Genomic DNA, 22,967 nt, shown 5'->3' on the forward strand with positions numbered 1-22,967 from the left:
ATTCTCTGTATTCAGTGATGGGAGGGCAAGACTGTTCCTGGGCATCTCATCCCTTCCAGATCTACTTAGTGATCTGATTACACAAAACACACACTCAAAACAAAAAAAGATAGGGGAAGCCATGAAAGGCTGCTATTTGGAACCAGATTTAACCGTGAAATCTGAAAGCCAATTATGTGTGGCGAGAATGGACACCACTGGAAAATGGGGTGTGTGGACTACCCAGCTTCCACCTCTCACACGCTGGGAGGCAGTGGGTGAGTCACTCCATCATAACCAGCCTCAGAAACAAAGAAACTGTGTTTACCAAAGATGACAGTACCCATCACGAAGCATTCTAATAGCGCCAATAAGAATAAGGCTAGGTATAATAATGTATGGAAAGTACAGTGTCTTTTATTGAGCACATTTTAACTCCTTTTCCTGGTTGTCTGATTCAACCACAATGAAGGAACAAATGTTTAGTCACTACATGCACCTCGCCATATGCCGTAGGTCTCTGGCAGAAGTGGAGAGATGGAAGACGTTGTCCATACACACACTTCTTTCCACAAGCTGATGCAGGAACCCAGCTGGGTGGGACCAAGTCTGGACCACTGTGGGTCAGGAAAGGGGGTGCTGCCTGGGAGGGGCTATCACATGGAAAGTGCTTACAAACACAGGCTTTGGATTCACACAGACCTGGGCTTCCTTCCTATCTCTGTCCCTTGTATGCCATGAGGACAAATTGAACCTCTCAGAGCCTTAGTGTCCCCTTGTGGGGTCAATCCTACCTGTCTATAGATGGCTGTAGGGACTCAATGGGACAGTGTGTGTAGAAACCTCAGACTAATGTCTGGCACTGCTGGGCTGGTGGGGTCAGAGAACGATTCCTGGAAAGGTGAGTCTTGGGGACAGGCAGGGGTCTTGAACTATAGGCAGGGTGTGCAGATGTGGAGAGCAGGTGGGGAGGGGCTTCTTGGTGAGAAGAATGCTGTGACTGAGGCTTCTGTGCCCACAGCTGAGGCTTCTCAAAAGCAATGGGTCACTAATGCCTTGTGCTACTGGTCTGTTTCTGCACGCCAAACCAGAAAGATGCCTGTGTCACAGGAGGAGCTGGACACAGGGCAGTGAACCTAGAAATTCTGGCATCCCATCTGTGGCCTGCTTTGAAAGTCCTCCAGCCCCTTGTGTGGTCCTGCCTACTTCAATGGATACCCAATCAGTGGTATTTTGAGGTCTGTACAACCTTAGACACCATGGACAGGCTGGAAGCTATCCTGCCTCTGAGCCAGTGGAACTGAGCTTGACAAATAGTGGCAAAGGCTGTGCACTGCATTGTGTCTTGTTGATTGTCTCCAAGAACAGGTGACAGCCTATTAGAAACCAGGTCTGCAAGATGGACTGGGCCATGATCCTGAGGAGAGAGGGCCATATGCTGCTGTTGCCCACACCATATCTGTCCCATCCCCCTCCCTGTCACCCTCACTCTGACTCTGTATCCCCATCATACCACCCTATTGCAACTTTCTGCTTCTGGGCACTCCTACTGTGTGCCTCAAGAGAAAATGAGAAATGGGCCAGTATCGCCAGGACAATTGGATCCCAGTCCATTCCTGGGCAGGGTGGGGAGGGTGGTAGGATGGACAGGGTCAGCCAGAGCCCAAGGATGTGTGCACTGAGCAGGCTTCTTCAGTGTCCCACAGCAGACTCCAAGGTGTGATTACCTCCCTCCTTCTCTGGCCACTTGTCCTAGCTGGCCCTGGGCCCCACTTGGAACCCCACTCTGCACTGAAGCCTGAAGAGCATGTGACCAGGGTGTGGGTGGGGGAGACTGAAGCAGGCAGAAACAGACCCCCAGCACCCCTCTCCCCACACACACCCAGCACTGGCACATGCTTTTGTCCTTGACTTCTCTCTTGCATGGGTGAGTGCAGCTGAGCTTCCGCCTGTAGATTTGTGCTGGGAGAAGACCCCTCCCACCCACCCAATCCTTTCTGCATGCAGCACACTCCCCATCCCTCATGCCCTTCTCTGCATTTTCTCTCTGTCCAGTCAGGACCCTCTGTGCAGGTGAAGCAATATCTCAGTGTTTTGTATACACAGAGAGAGAGAGAGAGCGCACCCAGAAAAAGGAAGGCACATGTCACAGCATGCTCTCCACCCAGTTTTCAATTCTTAATGCCCAATATTCATCAAATATTTGTATCACTCAATGTAAAGTTTTTGGTAGTTGTTTCGGAAACAACTTATGTTTGAATTCAACAAAAGCAATGCAACATTTTCAAACATATGTGTAGAAAATGTGAGTTATATTCCAAACACAACAGCAGGACTTCAGAATCATCAGCCAAGGAGTTCGTGTCTCTGATATTCTAAGAAAACCATCACAGGCTTGTGGAACACAAAGCAACCAGGTTGGTGATAGGTGACGAAGAAGCAATGTGTGAAGCTTTCTGTGGAAATCATGACAGTTTACTGTTTTCACGCAGGCACTTAACGTGTTCTCTTTAGATTCTAGGAAACTGTTGGGAAGTTTGGGATTTCTAGAATGCATTATAATTTTTCACACTTCAACTACCAAGTGTTGGGGCAGAAATGGAGACTGGAAGTCTCCCTCACTGCTGATGGAAATGTAAAATGGTACCGTCACTCCAGAAAAGTTGCCCACCTCCTTACAAAAGTTAAACATAGACCTACTATGTAACCCAGCCATTCCACTCGAACCTATACCCAAGAGAAATGTAAATGTGTACCCATGCAGAGACTTGTAAGTGATGTTCAAAGGCACTTTATTTGCAATAGCTGAAAACTAGGACCAAGAAAATGTCCATCAACAGAAATGGGTAAATAATTGGTGGTATGCCCATCCATGGGAACAGGATCCAACAATAAGGAAAGAACAGGTTATTGATAAACACAACATGAAAGCATCTCAGAATAATCATGCTGAGTGCAAATAGCCAGACCAACAGGAAAGTACATACTGATAACTGTATTTCTATAATGTCTGGAAAATGCAAACTCTAGACACAGAAAGTGGATTGGTGGTTGCCTGGGGTGATGGGTGGCACAATGGGGAGGAAGCAGAGATCACAAAGGCCCAGAGGAAACTACAGAGAATGATGGGTAAACTCACTATCCTGACAATGGTGATGGTTTCATGGTTATCTCCCGGTACAAACTTATCAAATTTTATACCTTACTTTTCTTAAAGACTTATTTATTTATTTATTTATTATTAAGGAGAGGGGAAGGGACTGGGAATTGAACCAGAAACCTTTAGACCCATGGACCAACCCCCAACCCACCAAGCAACAGTGGTCAGGGTGAGTCGTATACTTTAAATATGTGCAGTTGAATGTCGATCGTACCTCAGCAAAGCTACTGTTAACAATAGGAAATAACTTTACTCTTAGCATTTGCATGTGGAACCTCTAATTTTTATGAACGTGATTTTTCATTTGTGACATTAGTCAGGGAAATGCCTGTCTTTGGGAGACAGAGCTAATGATTTCCCAGCCCTGCACTGACACAGGGCCCACAGAGGAGGTTGGGATAAGCCCTGGGCCATTATGACAGCTGCTGCTTCCTAAGTCCCTAAAGGCAGTGAAGTCGATTGGGTCTAAGTGAGGACTCAAAAGCATCCCCACACATCCAGCTGGATCCTAGATGACCACAAGACTCTGGTTCAGATTCTAGACTTACCCAGATGGTCCCTGAGTTGTCATACCCAAAATCTTGTGGTTCCCAGACACGTTTGGAGCATTACCTCTAACAAACCACCCACTAGCTGCAGGTCCTGCCAACACAGGGCCCATCCAGGCCCTAACTCTAAACTTTGCAACTCCGGCGAATGTCCAGAGACACCTGTGTGCTAAAAGCATCCCCTTGGGGAAACCCATGGTAGCCTCATACTTCCCCATTTCCCCATTGCTGCCTTGGGCTCCCTTTTCTTTCATGCTTTGTGCCTACCTCACCTCTTTTGCCAGCAGAGAGTTTGGGGAAGCCAGCACAAGTCCCTGGCTTTCTGAAAGAGGCCTCCCAATGTGGCCCATGGTCTCTTAGTGCCAACTCAGTCTCAGCCTCAGGACACCTGGCTCCTTCATACAGCACCGGGAAGAAGGCACTTGCCATACCCATGCTCAGCCACCAAGAGACCACAGCCCTCCCACAGATGTCCTCAGAGCGTGAATTCAGGCTCCAGGTAATGCCCACCCCAGGTACCCATCCAAATACATTGGAGATACATATGAGCCCAGAGCATTGGAGAGGTTGACTGTGACGGGACCTAAGCCATTCCCTGGAGTCTCTCTGAGTACCCGGGCCAATCTGTGATCATTCACCTGCAACCACCCACACCCACAGTGCTGTTTGGGGCAGCTAGAGACACCCCATCACCCTGGCTCCAGTTCCTTGATTCTCCTTTAGAGAGTAGTGAAACCAACCCATCCCATCCTTACATGGATGTGTTTCAACTTTGGTTGCACTTTTGAACCATCTGAGAGCTTTAAAAAATCCATGGGCAACTTCCACTCCCATGTCACTAGTCAAACAAGTCCCCAGGCTTTCCTGTGCAGGTCAGGGAAACCCAATGATGAAGCCAATGCCCATGGGGAGCCTATGTCGGTGGAGCTAAGCACCGTTTCACAGGTATTTCCCTTTGATGCAATAAAATCAACTCCTTGGCTTCATTGTAGTTACGTTCAGGTTAGTGGGTTTAGGTTGGAAAGAAATAAATGTGAGAGGCCAAAGAAGGTGGGGAAAGATCACTGCCTAACATCTGGGCTTCAGAGGAGTCCTATGTGTGAGGTGACACACAGGGTCTGAATGTCATGAGGGTGTGGAACATGCAGGTACTTGGGTCTGAGTATCTCACACAGAGTCCAGAAATGGCAGGGCTCACAGGGGTCTGAGGAACATTGTGTGTATTACAAGGCAGGTATAACAGACAGGTGGGAAACCAAAGGCAGCTGTAGAGAGCTGGGGAGCTGGGCCGTCACTGTCAGAGCTGCTGACCAGGTCTTCCCCTGGGGCAGACTCTCCTCAGCACACTGGCATGCCCCTCCTTTGTCTTTCTTTACCAAGGGATCAGCCAGCAACTGCCCATTCTTCAAGGAGCCCATCAGAATCATCATAAAGAGTTTGTGAACAACAGAACAATGTTTCAGAAGAGCTAACAATCTTTCAAGAACAATGCTGGTATCTTCTGCTGGGCAGAGACCTATTTAACTCAGCACAAGATTTTACAGACACATGACAGGTGCATAAAACTTGTACACTCTAACTTCTGCCAAAGATGGAGGTATAGGTGCATACACTCAGCCTCATCACACAAGAAAAAACACGGACAACAACAAATTTAAAAAGAAAAAACAACCAAAACTGCCAGAAAATCAAACCTAATGGAAGTCCTACAATCAAAGAGTTATAGAACAAACATTCATCCAGAGTGGAAGGAGGGACAGACACAGGTAGCCAGACAGAGAGGACTCGTGACATGGTGGCTGTTCTTAGACCAGTAGGAGTGGAGGCTGGTTGAGTAGGCGGTCCCACATTTGTGTGCACATAAACTGGGAGGAACAACTGGTGAGGGAGACAAACCTCCAAACCCAGAGTTCCAGCACAGGCAAATAAAGCTTCAAAGCATCTGACTGAAAAGCCTGTGGGGGTTGTGGCAGGGAGAGACACTCCCAGCGTCACAGGAGACTTCGTTGGAGAGACCCACAGAGTCCAAGAATGTACGCAAACCCAGCCACCGGGGAATCAGCACCACGAGAACCCAGTGTGCCTGTGGGTAGACAGGGAAATGACTGAAAGCTGGCGGATAGCTAAGCAGTCCCCATTGTTCCCCCTTGGGCCCCTCCTACACATACACAGCACCACAGCACAGTGCCCTGGTTTGCCCTGCCCTAGAGAGAACCTAAGGCTCCTTCCCTTATTATGTAAGAGGTGCACTGAGACAAAAATATATGGGCCAAATGAAAGGACAGATCAAAGCTACAGAAAATGTACAACTAAGTGATAAAGAGATAGCTAACCTTTCTGATGCACAATTCAAACTGCTTGGTATTCAGGATGCTCACAGAAATGGTTGAGTGTGATTGCAAAATACAGGGAAAAAAGACTATGAAAAGTGAAATAAAGGGGACCAAGTGTGAAGAGAAGGAAACACAGTCTCAAATAAATGGTTTGGACCAGAAGGAAAAAAATAAACATTCAACCAGAACAGAATGAAGAAACAGGAATTCAAAAAAATGAGGAGAAGCTTAGGAACATCCAGTACAACTTTAAATGTTCCAACACCCAATCATAGGGGTGCCAGAAGGAGAAAAGGCACAGCAAGAAATTGAAAACTTACTTGGAAAAATATTGAAGGAGAACTTCTCCAATCTGGCAAAGGAAATAGACTTCCAGGAAGTCCAGGAATTCAAGGAGTCCCAAAAACTTGGACGCAAGTAGGCACATCATAGTGACATTAGCCAAGGTTAAAGAGAAGAGAATCTTCAAAGCAGCAAGGAAAAGGAGACAGTTACCTACAAAGGAGTTCCCATAAGACTATTAGCTGAGCTCCCGAAAGAAACCTTGCAGGCAAGAAGGGGCTGAAAGAAGTATTCAACAGTCATGAAAGGTGAGGTCCTACATCTAAGATGACTCTGTCCAGCAAAAATATCATGTACAATGGAAGGACAGATAAAGTGCTTCCCACAGAAGCTGAAGTTAAAGGAGTTCATCATCACCAAGTCTTTATTATCTGAAATGTTAAAGGGGCTTTTCTAAGTAAAAGAAGAAGGTCAAAAGTATGAACAGTAAAATGACAAGAAACACAACTATCAACAACCAAACCGAATAAAAAAACTAAGCAAACAACTGGATCAGGAACAGAATCACAGAAATGGGGATCACATGGAGAGTTATCAGCAGGTGAAGGAAGAGCGGAATGGGGAAAAGGTACACAGAATAAGTAGCATAAATGGTGGGTGGAAAACAGACAGGGGGAGGTTAAGAATAGTATAGGAAATGGAGAAGCCTAAGAACTTACATGTAGGACCCAAGGACATGAACTAAGGAGGGTCAGGAATGTGAGTAGGAGGATGTGTGCAGGGTGGAGGGGAAGATATGGAATGACGTGGCACAAAAATAATAGCCTAATCAATAAAATGTATATATTTTAAAAAACCCCAACACTGGTATCTTTTTGATGGGCCTGGTTCCAGGAGCAGATGGTTTCAAGTCGAGTGTTCCTGAAACCAGAGGCTCAGCTGGCAGAGAGTCTGAAGCTGGGAAGGGAGATGTGGAGCCTCCCTTGTCAATATTAAAATTCCAGATGACCTCAGGGTGTCCTGGGTTGACATTTACACTGGAAGTTTATTTGACATTTATCTAGGCTTCCTCCATTCAGCTTGAAGTCATTCAAGGAGAGCAGTAAGAGGGCAACTTAAAAACATTCCCTGAGCCCTGACCAGTGTGGCTCACTTGCTTGGGTGTTGTTCTGCCAAGCAAAAGGTCACTGGTTTGATTCCAGGTCAGGGCACAGGCCTGGGTTGCAGGTTCCTTTCCCAGTCAGGATGAACCAGAGAGAACCGTTCCATGTTTCTCTCTCACATCGATGTGTCTCTCCCTCACATTCTTCCTCCCTTCTGCTTTCTCAAAACATACATAAATAAATTCTTTCAAAATAATATCTCCCGAATCTCACAATTAGATACTTTCATGTTCACTTTATGGAAGGCGCCCTGTGGGACTCAATCTGACAAACTCGTGTACTTGGGGGACAGTGCTGCACAAGTCACCACAGCAAAGAGTGGTCACAGGAAAGGCCAGGGTACAGAGAAGGGGCCAGTAAAGTTCTTCTCTGTCAGGCTGGGTGGGAAATACCAGCATTTTACGTCTTGCAGGACAAGAGGCAAAATTAGGGCATTATGTAGGTACTGACACAATAATAGAGAAAGAATATGTCCACATTTTTGGATAAAATTCAAATAGAACATTGACTACAATTTTTCTTTTTGGAAATACAGATCTATTCCTAAGAAAAATGGATTCCTTTTTTTTAATAAAAGTCTTGAAAATTTACTCCACTAGAGTGGAAAATAGTGTTCCTCATATCATGTTGATTGCAAATGTCTCAGCTCATAGGCAATACGAAAATAGTGGAATGGGCCTTAGTTCTGTACCAATTTCAGGTACTGAAAGTATGGTTTCAATATTTAAGCATCCCTAGAGGTTCTGGCTAAAGTTACAAGGAGAAGAGAAAAAAAGACAGAGAGAAGCCTAAGTATTGGAGCAGGTACTTTCCCACTCTTTGCAATACTATGATTGTATAGGTATAAAACCAAGACTCCACAAACTATTGGACCGAATTTCATTATAATTATTGAGAAATTCTTCAACGTTGCTAAAGTATTCATATTATAAAAATCAATCGCATTTCTCTATACCAGCAAAGACTTGTGGTAATAACTAAGCGTCAACTAAACAAACAGCCTTTTCATGAAGATGGTGCCCACATGGAAAAAGGAAGCTCCTGCCCCCTCCAATGCCAAAGCCACAGCCAAAGGCACACCCAAAGCCAAAGTGAAGGCTTTGGAGGCAAAGAAAGCACAGTTGAAAGGCATAAAAAGCCACACACAACAAAGATCTGCATGCCAATGACCTTGTCACAGTCAAACACTGTGCCTCAGGAGGCAGCATTAATGTCTGGCCCAGGAAACACAACCTTGACCACTCTGCCATCATTCTGTCCCCCTTCCACCGAGGGAGCCATGAGGAAGATGGAAGACAACGGCACACTTGTGTTCACTGTGGGTGTCAAGGCCAACAAGCACCAGGCCAAACAGGCTGTGAGGAAGCTCTACAAGACTGACGTGGCCAAGGCCCACGCCCTGCTCAGGCCTGATGGAGAGAAGAAGGCATGTGTTCACTTGCCTTCCCCATGTGATCATTTGGAAGTTGCCAACAAAATTGGGGTCCTCTAAACTGAGTCCAGCTGGCTAATTCTAAACTTAAATATTCTACACTGTGAAACCAAGAAACTGGTGAAACAAATAGGAATTAACAACCAAGAATACACTAGAAAGCTACCAAGGACAAAATTTTAAAACTCTGAGAAAGGACACAGAAGGTGATGTGAGTACACTGACAGACACGGGGCTCATTGGTTTTGGTCCAGGGACCGCGGGTCAGGTGTCTGACCTTCAGAGCTGCAGGACAATAAACTGGCTGTTTTCGCTTCTAAGTTCCTGGTGACTTGTTCCAGCTCAATCAGGAAACTAATGCAGGACCCATGTCTCCCGTCCAGCTGGAGGCCGAGACCAGAGCTTCCTCACTGTATTTCTGATGCTCAGGCAGAGTGAACTCTCAGACGCAACTGAGCATGTGTGACCTAGTGAGTAATCCCATTCACACTGTCCTGACTTTGGGAGTTCTCCTGTGGTGCTCTTTGCAACAGGTTTGATTCTCTTTCCTTAACCAACTCAGTGTACTTCCAACCCTCAGAACGCATTAATGGACAGTGGTGTGATAGGTTGATACAGAACTAAAAAAAAAAAAAGAAAAGACAGATCATTTAAATGTCATGGTAGAAAAGACCCAATGGGACTTGACTGAGACCTTGATCCTCCAATCCCTGAGCAAAGTGCATCAAGATGCAGTAGGGTCACTCCCATTGAAAGCTTATTTTGCCATAGCTTTCATTCATCCTGGTTTTATTCGATACTCTAGAAAATCAAAACACAGGTTTGAAAGTCGGTGTCTTTCTCCATGTGTGCCTTTACATGAAATAATAACCAATCTGGGTGACAGGAACAAGACAGTGGTATAGGAGGTGCCAGCCCTCATGTCTCCATGGAAACACCTATTTCAACAACCACTTGTGGATGAGAATGCCTTACAGTTTATGGGACTCTGGGATATAGCTGAGGTCCCACCACCCATGGTCCTCAGTAATCCAATAAATCCAAGGCATTGAAGCACAGAAGAAGGTGAGAAGGACAGTTTCCCTTCACCAGAGACACCCCTCCCAAGGCCGCACAGCACTGGCATCTCTGGGAGCCTGTTAGAAAGCAGAGACTCAGGCGCCACCAAGACCTGCTAACTCAGAGTGGCAGTTCATCAAGGTCCCAGGTGATTTGTGTGCAGGTTCTGAGAAGCACTGCATGATTGCACACACAGGAATCCATAAATGATGTTTCTGGTTGTTCTCTGTGTTATTTACCATTTATGTGAATGGTGTCATGCTGCATGTATCTGTTCTTCAACAAGCAGTTTCTGAGATCACACCATGCTAATATGGACCTACTACATTCTTCTTAGCTTGTTGACGATAATTCCCATTAATGTTGCTGCTCATGAAATCTGTTAGTAAATGGACTATCAGTGGCATAGACATAGTGAAATCATGTACAAATGGCCCTTGGGCTGTCGGGGGGAGTAGTCCTTCCCAAGGAATATCAATCACCATTTATGGCTGTAAGACTAAGTGGAACATACCCAGGAGAAAACAATGTTTTTCAAGTCCTGAGCCTCGATGTCAGTGAGAATACTCAAGGTAGCCTAGCCTGGCAAGGGCACTGTTTATGAACAGGGCATCAGCACAGAATGGGAAGGGTTCTTCACTCTAATTTGAATTGATGTTTATATTCTCATACACCTAGGGACACTAGCATCTCACATAAGATGTGCACAGCAGATACCAGTGGTGGTGAGGGAGGTTTTCCGACCTCCACTCCCTCCTAATGTGGGGGTGTAGAGAAGCCACGTGAGGAGGCCGGGCCCTGACACCTGACTCTTCTGGTACCCTCAGAGCATCTATCTGCCAGTGACGCCCTGGGAAGGAGAATTCCAGGATAGGGTAAACCCTGGGGCAATTCCTAATTTGCTTTATCGGGTCACTAAGAAACAGGCCAATCAAAGGGCAGGCAGCGCTCACAGGATGCAGAATGACTCCAGAGGTGGGAGAATCCTGAAACCCAGGGAGATTCTGAGAGGCCAGAGGAGCATTATGGGCACAGGGCCAAGGAGCCCCTCGTGGGCCTGCTGTCAGCTCTTAGTGTCTCACCTACACACAGATAGTCACACAACTAACTGCAAGATACGTGATTTATTGACCAGGTAGAAGAAACTGTTATTCAATGTAGAGTTCTCCCAGGTATGGCATAGAGTCACAAATTTGGAGAAAACCTTTGATTCTTGGTGAGTTGATGAGGCCTTTTTAGACACGTTGAAAAGAAGCTGAAGATTCAGAGATAATGCCTTTCTTGAGGACAGTGCTGGAAATCAGGTCACAGAACTTGTCACAGGATGACATGGGGACCATGGAAGGAAGCATTCACTTGTCACTAAATAAGCACATGGGAGAGAGCACCCAGAAACTCATTAGCACTACCTGGATTGAACTGGGGACAGACAGAGTTTCCACTACAGAGAAAAGTGGTGAAGATATAGCTGACAGCCTGCTCTCGAACCCAGGCTACTTGCCAGAACAGGGGGAAGAGGGGCATGGGACAATGATTTTTCTTTTTCTATGACTGTTCCCATCCTGCCCTTCCCTAAACTGAGTCTGTGAAAAACAGAGAGGACTCAGTGGAGGACCCCAGGCTGCTTTCTACCATCCTCAGCATTAAAGTTGTTGCACAAGTTTTGATAAGTCAAGAAAAAATGGCAACAACCATAGTTACCATTATTAAATGCTGCCTTTATGCAAGCCATACTTTCTAAGACTTTCCCAAATGTTACCTGAATAAAGCCCCACAATACAGCTGAGGGAGGAAACACAGGAGGAAATTCAGGGCCTATTTTCCAGGGGTAGGACAAGGGGAAGGTCAGAGAGCTCACTTCTAGGGCAGAAGTTAAGGATGTGCAGAGAACAAAGGAAGATGGTATTCCCGAAATGGGAGGGTGATACCAAGGGTGAGGCCTTGGAAGATGGACAAATCCCAGAGGTGTGTTGGAGTTTGACACCCACACCCTGGTACTCTTGCCCTGTTTCACATTTGAACTGTTAATGACTTTAGGAGATTATCAGTTCCTGAGGCCTGCTCAGCAGCAGGATATCCACACAGTGACCCTGTGAGGGGCACATCGTTGTTTGTTCCTTCAATCCTGAGACCATTTGCTCTAAAGCTCATGAAGGGGTGGCTCCTCAACCAGCACTCCCAACTCCAAATTCAAGCTCACCCCACAAGCTTCCTTACCTAATGTGTGTATTCTAACCTTTGGGCATCAAGCCCTGCTGGTTTTGGAGGGCAGGGACCCCTGGGCTTCCCCCATCCCCCCAGACAGCACCAACCTGGAGGCCTGGGCTCCGTGGCTCCCTCGAGCGTGGAGACAGCGATCTACAGAGACAGAACAGAGCACAGTCAACCAGAAGCCCCTTATTTCCCAGAGAGAAACCAAATTAGTTTCTAGGACAGAAGGGCCCCATTGGAGGTGTTACCTTCTCTTGCTTTTCTCCAGTCAGTAACACGGGGACTTAGGAAGTAGGAGCTAAGCTTACCAGCATTGGTCAGATCCACTACATTTTCCTTCGGTATTCCATACTTTTGGCAAAGTTCCTCAAACCTTTTCTTGATTTGTGGATTCACATCTGGGTTTCTGGCTGTGGGAAGAGTGACAGTAACGGCTGTGACTTTGTGTTGGTCATGGAGGCCCTTGGGACAGGGGGACAGATGATGGGGATGGATGGCACTGACTGGTGCTTAGGCAGAAGGGATGGAGGGGCTGTCTCCTGTCTTGACTTTGACATCTTAGGGTGTCCTTCTGCACAGTGAGTAATTTCATCACCTTCCTATCACCTCCGAGCTTGGGGGTTACCCATGGTCAGCACCTCTCTTTGGGGGAGGACAGGTGGCCCAGGAGAAGATGGGAGGACTACTCATTTTTAGGTTTCCTTTTCTCCCTTGTCTCTCCATCCCAAGGTGAGTGTCAGAATAAATATACCCTACCATAGAGCATCATCACGTTGGCTGTTTCCTGACTGGTGAAGTTAATGACATGAAAAATAAGATAGTCACTGTAGTCTGCTTCAAGTAGGGTCATTGTAGCAAACCCAGCATCTGTAAAGGTAAGAGAACACAGGTCAGAACTTTTTAGGTCCATGGGAAGCAAGGGAAACTCTTCCTATAACCTTTTACAGAACAAATTCAAGTGTATATCCTGGAGAAGACAAAGAGTGATATCTAAGGCCTTCTCTTTGCATATTTCTGGGTGTCATGTGGTGACTTCTAAGGGCAGAATTGACTAGTGGTAGAAATTCCACCACTGTTCAGTGGCCGCTAGTGGTAGAATAATTCATCCACAGTGGTAGCTTCCCCTCTGCCATCCTCCCTGAGGCTCACTTACCTCTCTCGGCCTTCTCTGCCTACTATGTGTCTCTGTCCTGTCTGGAAGCCCACCGGCATCTCACCCCCAGCACTCTACCCAAGCAATGCGCTGTGTCAGTGAACACCAGGAATCATCGGAGAGTGGGCAGAGAATGAGCCTCTCCTGACAATTTACGGTTATTGTTTTTTGTTTTGGTTTGGTGGTTTTGCCCATTTTATTTTGTTGCCAGTGGTACATGTGACCTAATTTCCATCCTATCCTATGGTCTTATGTGGCAGGTACTGGCTTTTGCACACAAGCTTCTCCCTAACAAAGGGTACTAGCTATCAGATGGCCTGCATTATATTACCTGTGTAAGTGTTGGTCAGGAATTGATCAAGATCCCAAGGAAACTGGGGTTTCATAAATTTCTTACAGTTGGAAGGAGAATTTACAAAGACTTTTTGTGGTATACTCACAGATAGTATTGCATACACCATTCTGGGTTGGTTCACAAATCAAAGTAGTTTCAACGCACTCTCCGTTAAACCTGTAAAACAGAATAAGCCGATGCCCACCAGGTACTGATGGAGCTGGCTCCCTCGCACTCCCGTGAGTGTCTGACTCTAAAGAACTGTTGAACATTTTTGGTAAAGATTTGGAACAGGTTTTATTGATCTTATTTCACTTTATTTGATACTTTAAGGAAGAGTCTACTACCAATATCACCATTACTCCCCCACTGCTTTGCACTGTTACTATTACTACAGCTGCCGGTCTAGATAATGGGCTCACAGGTGCCAGCATCTCAGATAAATAACTACAAACGTTGCTTCACTCAGTCCTCAAAAAGAAAAAAAAAACAGAAGATAGAATTATTATCGTCCTCTTTTACCCAAGGGAAAATTGCAGTGGAAAGAGAGAAAATTTCAGGTCACACAATGAATAAAAAAATATTTTTAAGAGAGAGCCAGGCTCTTGATCCCCAATCCTATGCTCTTAACCTAAACTATATTGTCACACTACTTATGATTCTGATCCCCTCTGCCTCTCACGTCCTCTACTCCCATTTAAACCTATTTCTGTCACCAGTTCTCACCTCTGAATCTAGAGATGTAGCAATATCCTCAAGTCTCGGATCAGTGCCTGATAAGGGACTCTGATTTGGACACAGGCCCACAAAGTATGTGTTTATTTGCATGTGTATGTTCTGTGTGTGTGTGTGTGTGTGTGTGTGTGTGTGTTTAGTCATTCAAGACTGTACTCGGATTTCTGTTTTCCCTTTTCCAAGTGAATAAGACCACACTTACCTTATATACAATTTCATCTCCATAGGAGAGTTGTCCGAGGCTTGGATGGATTCCACAAAACCCCTCATAACACTATTTTCTTCAATGGTTTCTTTGATGTCTGAGGCCAAGAGAACGGTATACCACTCCCCGGAAATCTGCAAATAATCAGTAAAATGACTGGGAGAGAAAAGAAGAGACAGGACACTGCATGAACCTTGTCTCCTTGAACTCTATCCCCTGGGCCAGGACTCAGAGTGGTGATGTGAAGGTGGCATTAGAACTCAGGTCGATTGGCACCCCACGTCAGGCTCTTTCCACAGTCCCTGCAGTGAGAATGGAGGTCCCCAAGGGTTGTCATCTTTCCACATGCTACAACTGCTCTTGGTCCAAGGTCAGAAACCACCCCCTTTGTCTAACATCAAAAACCCTCACTCTCTGGGAGGGCAACCTCACTTCAGAGTCCCCCAACCCACCCCCAAACTCAAAACTCCCTGCTTCCCTGACTCTACCTTTGACATGTTGAAGTTGCTTGTCACGACGTCATGGTTCTCTCCATGGTGGGCACAGACCAGGGTCAGCCCCAGACACAGCAGCAGCAGCTTCATCTTGGGAGGGACAACAGCGACTCAGTGAGGGTCACTGGGAGTGAGTCTTTCCCTGATGGCGGCTCTGTGCCCCATGCCTCTGCCTTTATATTCCTTCTGGGCCCAGTTTTCTGTCCACCGGGCCTCACCAACCCCTCCCACTGCATGGACAGTCTGCATTCATTGATGGGAGGCCAAGACTGTTCCTGGGCATCTCATGTCTTCCAGATCTACTTAGTGACCTGAAATTACTTAAAACACACCTTCAAAAAAAATAGCAGTGGATGCTTGGCTGTAAAATGTAAAAATTTCACCCCTTGTGAGAGCATGAATAGACATGGAGAATATTATGCTAGGTGAAACAAGCCAGTCAGAGAAAGACAAATATCATAGGATTTCACTCATATGTGAAATCTAATGAACAAACTGAACTAACAAGCACAATTGAGACAGACCCATAGAGACAGAGCACTCTGACAGCTCAGGGCCCGGGGGGAGGGTTAAGCAGTAGAGGGATCAGGCAAAAAAGACTCATGAATGTGGACAAAGTGTGGTGATTGTGACAGGAATGGGAGGTATAAGAGGGATAACTGTAATGGAAAAAATACAATAAAAATTAATTCCAGAAAAAAGTAAAAAAGGAGAAAAATAGATGATGCCATAAAAGGATGCCATTTGGAACTAGATTTAACCGTGAAATCTGAAAGCCAATTATGTGAGGTGAGAATGGACACCACTGGGAAATGGGGTGTGTGGACTACCCAGCTTCCACCTCTCACGTGCTGGGAGGCAGTGGGTGAGTCACTCCATCGTAACCAGCCTCAGAAACAAAGAAACTGTGTGTACCAAAGATGACAGTACCTGTCAAGAATCATTCTAATAGTGCCAATAAGAATAGGGCTGGGGAAAATAATGTATGGAAAACACAGTGTCTGGTATTGAGCACATTTTAACTCCTTTTCCTGGGTGTCTGATTCAACCACAATGAAGGAACAAACGTTTAGTCACTACATGCACCTCGCCATATGCCGTAGGTCTCTGGCAGAAGTGGAGAGATGGAAGACGTTGTCCATACACACACTTCTTTCCACAAGCTGATGCAGGAACCCAGCTGGGTGGGACCAAGTCTGGACCACTGTGGGTCAGGAAAGGGGGTGCTGCCTGGGAGGGGCGTCACATGGAAAGTGCTTACAAACACAGGCTTTGGATTCACACAGACCTGGGCTTCCTTCCTATCTCTGTCCCTTGTATGCCATGAGGACAAATTGAACCTCTCAGAGCCTTAGTGTCCCCTTGTGGGGTCAATCCTACCTGTCTGTAGATGGCTGTAGGGACTCAATGGGACAGTGTGTGTAGAAACCTCAGACTAATGTCTGGCACTGCTGGGCTGGTGGTGTCAGAGAACTATCCCTGGAAAGGTGAGTCTTGGGGACAGGAAGGGGTCTTGAACTATAGGCAGAGTGTGCAGATGTGGAGAGCAGGTGGGGAGGAGTTCCAGGTGAGAAGAATGTTGTGACTGAGGCTCCTATGCCCACAGCTGAGGCTTCTTAAAAGCTATGGGTCACTTCTTCCTTGTGCTAATGGTCCCTTTCTGCACCCCCAAATCAGAAGGAGGACTGTGTCACAGGAAGAGCTGGACACAGGGCGGTGAACCTAGAAATTATGGCATCCCATCTGTGACCTGCTTTCAAAAGTCCCCCAGCCCCTTGTGTGATCCTGCCTAGTTCACGCTCAATAGATACCTGGTCACTGGACCATGGAGGAACTGAGCTTGACAAATAGTGGCAAAGGCTGTGCACTGCATTGTGTCTTGTTGATTGTCTCCAAGTACAGATGGCAGCCTATGAGCCACCAGGTCTGCAAGATGAACTGGGTTGTGATGCTGAGGAGAGAGGGCCATATGCTGCTGTTGCCCACACCATCTTGTCCCATCCCACCCCCACCCCTCCCCCCCCCGCTGACTCTTTGTCCATATCAGAGCACCATATTGCTACTTTCTGCTTCTGTTGGCAAAACCTTTCTTTTCACCTTGATACCTACCATAGCACCTGATACATATTTTCACTTTTGGGAAGATTGTACCTTAAATCCTATGTTAAAAGCTTAGGTATTCTTGTTGTTAGAAGGAACCTTATTTAAAAAATCTGTTTGTAAATAGGAATATTGCTTTTGGGAAGTGACCTCCTAATTTGTATCATTGGATCACAGGATAGAGAGAGACCATTGGACTGAAGTCTATGATTAGAAGCCTATGGTATAGAATTCAGGGGTGTCAAACTCATTTTCACCAGGGGCCACATCAGCTTTATGGTTGCCTTCAAAGGGCCGAATGTCATTTTAGGACTGTATAAATGTAACTACTCCTTAACAGTTAAGTAAGAGCTCGGCACTGCCGCCAGGTAGAAACAAGGTGCTGGGCCTCATAAAACAAGGTGGAGGGCTGGACTCAGCCCAAGGGTCTTGTGTTTGCCACCTGTGGTATAGATGATCTTATCTACTAAGGTCTGAGTTGACTATTCCTCACCCTGATTATTCACTTCTATTTCAAATCTCCCAAGCTTTCGGTGCTCAGTGCAAGCATTGCCAGTAACCTGTAAATGCTGAGATGGTAAGGTCAAGGCTGCAAAAATACCCAGGGGTATGAGCCATCCAGCCAAGGGCTTGGTGAAAGGAAACCCAGATGGAACCACAGCTGAAGTAATATTAGATCAGTCAGAAGTGATGCTTTGCTCTACAGTAGGGTTCCTACAGTGGAAATTAAACAACTCCTACAATAGGATTAAATACTACTCCTGCACAGCATTTAAATATTTGGTAGAAGCTATGGATTAACAGTCTGAAAATACTCTCATAACTTATAGATGACTAATAAATATCACAGTGAAATGAATTATCAACTTTTATATTGGGAAGGATGGGAAAAGGTAGAGCTGGGGAAAGATGAAAAATATAAAAATAAAATAAGTAATCCCTGATGTTTGCATCTCCCAGATGATAGTGTAAGTACACGGAATAAGGATTCGATATACAAAAGGTCTCTTGGTCACCCATCAATAGAGAATGTATTTATTGTCTAAAGCAAGGTACACAAGATACATTTAACTGTAGAGACACTTTGTGTGTGGTGCAGCAAGCTGCTTTAAGAGATGATGCTACTACAGGATTTTTGAAACATAATGATTCAGCTTAATTCAACTACCATTACCAAATGCCTCCTCTACACTAGGCCTGTAGCAGGCATGCTGAGGGCTAAAGAGATAAATAAGATAGAGGCTGTGCCCTCTAGAAACTCCTGGTTGGTGTGAGGAAGATTTGAAAACAATATAATGTTAAAGTTGAAAGTTTTAAAAATTGTATAGGAAAACAGAGGAGGCAATAGCAATGAAGAAAAGGAGAAAAAAAATAAAACATGATTTCATCCCATTAAAGACTGACCACCAGTTCCAGGTATGAAGCCAGAAGAATTTTTTTCCGTCCAGATGAGTGAGGCCTTACCTAAGGAACACAAACGTAGTGGACTCTGGTCCTCTGCTGGTCCAGTGGGGTGGGAGAGGGGGAGGGCATGTCTCGAAAGTGGAGGTTTTATGGAGAAATGAGTGAGAGCTGGGGTGTTCTGGCAGCCTACAGGCCACCAGGAAACGGACTCCTTCCCTTCTGCCAGGGGGCAAGAAGCAGTTCTGACGAGCCAGCCTCGGTCAGCGCCATAGTAGCAGGCGGACCGAAGACACATCCTGTCCTCTGTCACCGCCCAGGAGAGCTGACCTCTGGATCTCCTCTTTTATGGGACCCAGTGAATATCATCCTGACTGCTGTTAAGAGTAGCCAATCAAGCCAGGGATGTGCTGCCCAGACCCAAAATGTCTACCAGTCTTTTAAGAACAGAGAGCTAATGTGAAATCATATTTCCACATTCCAGTTGTGGTAGGTGAACCCAAACTGCATCAGCTACTTCAACAATTAAGGCCCATAGACTTCAGCAGACTTAGAAATCATCTGGTAACCAAAGAAAACAGGTCTTATTCAAAGCCATCTTTGTTCAAGGGTGAGGCTGTGCCCTAACCCACTCACCAAGGCAAACAGTCACTCTTACGTAACGAGGGTGCATTTGCAGCAGTACAAATGTCATCTGACCAGGGGCCAATTAGTTAAACCAATATTGCGATTTCTAAGTACAGAGTAAGAACTCAGTAAGTATTAGCTAAGGGCTTTGCAAATATTATTTCATATAATCCTCAACCTAGTTCTGTACAATAGGTACTATTGTCCTGTTTTATGGAGGCATGAACTAAGGCTCACAGAGGTTAAGTAAACATACCAAGATCACTCAGCTTGTAAGTGGGGAAACCCATATTTGACTGTCTGATCCAAGAGCCCCAACTCTTAAGACTTCACCGCATAGGTTGGGGCTTGATGCTTCTGACCTAAAGGATGATGGAAGGGGAATAAGTTAATGTTTTAGAGCCTCAGCGGCGTGTGCCTGGCAGTTACTGGTAAAGAAGCTGCATGCTGATGTGTCAGAAGCATGGCACCACCGGTGTAGTTGCAAGAGTCCGACCAAGTGAAGGACAAATAGCAACTCTCTCTCGGTGGGTGAATATGCGGTGGGTAAATGGATGGATGGATAATTAGGCAAGTATTGCTTTTCTAATAGGGAATTAGGAAATGCTTCCAAAACGAAAAGCAAAAAAATATTCCCTTCCATTCAGGGATTCAAGTTAAGACTTCCTCACCTGACACCACATACAGAGCATTATATAAGGGGTCTGCGGGAAGGGTGACGGTCTGCCAGGTGTTCGAGACACAACAGGCAGTCCTAAGTCACGACTCAGAGTGTGGGCGAGAGGCTTGTGGAATCCATGTATGACCAGGTAACGGTCCGTCTATAACCAGGGGGCTTGATTGAAACTAGCTGGCTGACTGGATATGGACTTTGGAACCTCATCTTCCATCACAACTTTGATTCATTGAACATATAGCACTAACTGAGAAAGCCAGTGGGAACACTGAAGCCACATTATGTAATGCCAAGGCATAGTCAGCTCCAAGAAGAATAGCAAGAAATAAAAGCTTGTTTGGTTCATGTGCCAGGGTGGAAGTGTGGTTTAGTCCCCACTGTCCAGCATGGTTCTACATCCTGCTGGTACTGGCCCAAATCCAGTTCTAACACATCCCCTCCCTTCACCAATGAAAGGTTACTTGAAGCTAACATCTCCTCCGTGTCAGCTGAGTCCGAGAAAGCAGAGGCTGAGACAGATTTAGGAGTGTAAAGGGTTTATGGAGGAGTAACCCTTATGAAAAGAAAAAGGAGGAAGCAGGATTAGAGAAGAGGAGAGGCCAGACCAACATGCAGACCTGACAAAGTCTCCATGGGCTCCCCGGGGAGCTCCGGAGGTTTTTAGAAGAGTCCTGTGTTGGGCAGAAATGAATAGGACCTTGTAGCACAGTCCTGCTCAGTCGTGGACTCGGCACATGCCAAAAAGACCAGTATCTCACTCAGCTCAAGAGGTGAGGCAAATCTGAGAGAGTTCACAGTGGAGGCTGTCAGCTAACCATGCTCCTCACTGCTGGCCCGTGAGCCCCTCCTTGAGGGGAGAATGTGAGTAATGCATCTCTATGTTGGGCACACCATCCTCATATCCAGAAACAGGGAGGCTCTTCCAATGAAGAGTACTCTTCCTACACGGAGTAGGGGGTTAGGGGTGGAAGCAGAGCCCCTTTCCTTCTTTTCTAGTTTGAAATTTCTGCCATGACACAAGAGTTCCCCGGAGGTAAGAAAACCAAGAACTGCAGTGATTGTTGCTTCCAGATCCACTCATTAAATTCAGCAAGTATTTGTGTGCGTGTGGCCCCTGGTTACCCCGAGAGCCGACTGGGGGTCTCAGCAGCACATCTTTAGTCCGATGTTGCCGACACCCCCAGAAAGAATAGCAAAGGGAGGGGAAAGGCAGTTTGGATGGTGGGGAGAGTAATCATATGTCTTGGCTCTTGGACCCTCGGGGGAAAGGGCCAAGGAGCCCCAAAGATGAAAATCATCCATGCTGCAATTTTGCCATAGGCTAGACCTCATTCGAAACAGAAGAAAACCTGTTTCAGGCCACCAGCGTGAGCATTTGATGCAACTACTCACGGGAAGGGCTTGGCACAGTGCCTGGCACATAGTATGGTCAATTAATGGAAGCCAGTCATATTCTCTTATTTTGATCAACTTAGTCAACAAACAGTCATCGTTGGCTTACTGTGTCCAAGCACTGAGTACATTGCTGATCAGAATAGCTCCAGTCCCTGCCCTTTCCGAGCTTCTACGGTAGTCTGCTTATTTTTTTAACCTTCACATTCCATATCCTATAAGTTCGGGAACAGGACATGAAGAAAAAGACCAAATTAGGTGCCTCTCTCGTAATCATAGCCCCGACAAAAAAAAATCCCTAATGTCTTGCTTCTTCTCCTCACGCTGCAGTCCCTCCTGGAAAGCCCTTCCTCCTCTGCCTGCTGAGACCTCCCCTTCCTCCAGGGCCCAGCTCCAGAATCCCTCTCTCTGCCCCCCTGGACACCCACCTGTCTCACCCTCTGCACACGCCCAGAGCTTCGCTCTCGCAGCCGTGAACACTTCCCGGTTCTTGCTGTTGTCGAAGTGTAATTCTCTGAGTTAAAATTCTTCGGGCTTACACAACTCTTTTATGATTGTGTAACTCATGTGTGACCATAGAGTGAGCACATGTCAAAAGTTTAATGAACTCATTGAAAGACCTGGAAAAATGACAGCTGTTCCAAAGGAGGATATGAGAAACTCATTTTATATATATATATATATATATATATATACACACACACATACATTATATATGTGTGTGTGTGTGTGTGTGTGTGTGTGTACACCAGCACAGTTAAAGAACAAGTGCAGGAATAAAATTGCTAAGTTAGACCAAAGTGGTTAATGTCCTCCAGGGCAATAAATCCACAAGTCTTGGGGTCAGCTCCCCGATGGGACGGAAATCATTTACATATTTGCCAGACCAAAATAAACTGCATCTTTTCAGTTTTTTATTAACTAATCTCAAGTTTCACAGAGTCTGGCCTTTAAACAATGGTAAATAGTCAGTTAAACAGTTACATTTCCTGGGAGAACCAGATGGTCCTGAAAGGGCTAATTATTAATAGAGCTGTGGTATGACTTCAGTAGGTCATGTTCTTACCTTTTTTCAGTTTTTGGATAATTTTCAAAAACCATAATTTCTATGGTTGCACATATGTTGGAAAGGGAATCGTGAAAAGATAATTGGCCTTGGAGTCAGAAAAACCTGGGTTCAAACCCGGTCCACGTTTAACCTCTGTGAGGCTGCTTCCTCGAAAAGTTGTTTAAGATAACGTGAAAAGGTTTAGAAAGTGCTAGAATGCCATAGGTTCCCAGTATTGCCTCCTTCACTCTCTTCCTGTCTTCCTGAGAGGCTAGAGACCGTGTTTTCGATTTCTCGTGTTCTCCCCCAACCCAGGCCCCTGCCCAGACCAGTTCCAGTAGAATGTGTGAGCTCTATGTAGTAGGCTTTCAATGAATCTTCTCTGTTTTCCGTATGTCTTGCCCGTGACTTAGGCAGGTTCCTTCCCTTCTCTGAGCCTCCATTTACCCACTGATAAAGAATGAGAAGACTCAGTGGTTCTAAATGCTGGATAGCACTGCTCCCCGGGCAGCACTGGGAATGAGGGAGCGGGTATGGCATCATTTGTGTAGTTGTTGCTTGCAGGAACTAGAGGGTACTGCTGACGGTTGGTGGCCAGGACCCAGGGATGATGGCCTTTCTACAGTGCCTAGGTC

The 22,967-nt window shown here is 45.9% G+C and overlaps 1 protein-coding gene and 2 long non-coding RNA genes across 5 annotated transcripts in view; 2 read left to right on the forward strand and 1 right to left on the reverse strand.

The window, feature by feature from the left end:
- LOC114514121 (allergen Fel d 4-like) overlaps positions 1 to 15,265 on the reverse strand; it is a 35,676-nt gene extending 20,411 nt beyond the window's left edge. For 2 of the 3 annotated variants that reach the window (XM_036022065.1, XM_036022066.1), the window contains exon 1: positions 15,083 to 15,265. In XM_036022065.1, coding sequence (XP_035877958.1) covers positions 15,083 to 15,178 — 96 coding nt within the window. In that variant the 5' untranslated portion in view covers positions 15,179 to 15,265. The remainder of the gene's footprint in view (positions 1 to 15,082) is intronic. The other variant, XM_036022068.1, reaches the window with a different exon arrangement.
- Positions 1 to 22,967, forward strand: part of LOC118499775 — a 31,449-nt gene that overhangs the window by 2,921 nt on the left and 5,561 nt on the right. Inside the window, exons 2-3 of the long non-coding RNA XR_004902308.1 lie at positions 12,409 to 12,594; positions 19,642 to 19,647. This is a non-coding gene — a long non-coding RNA (uncharacterized LOC118499775). The remainder of the gene's footprint in view (positions 1 to 12,408; positions 12,595 to 19,641; positions 19,648 to 22,967) is intronic.
- LOC118499779 lies at positions 18 to 12,170 on the forward strand. Its single transcript, XR_004902312.1, has 3 exons — positions 18 to 33; positions 1,071 to 1,080; positions 11,895 to 12,170. It is a non-coding gene; the product is annotated as an uncharacterized LOC118499779 (long non-coding RNA).

This window comes from Phyllostomus discolor, chromosome 3 (genome assembly GCF_004126475.2).
Source record: "Phyllostomus discolor isolate MPI-MPIP mPhyDis1 chromosome 3, mPhyDis1.pri.v3, whole genome shotgun sequence".
Lineage (NCBI taxonomy): Eukaryota > Metazoa > Chordata > Mammalia > Chiroptera > Phyllostomidae > Phyllostomus > Phyllostomus discolor.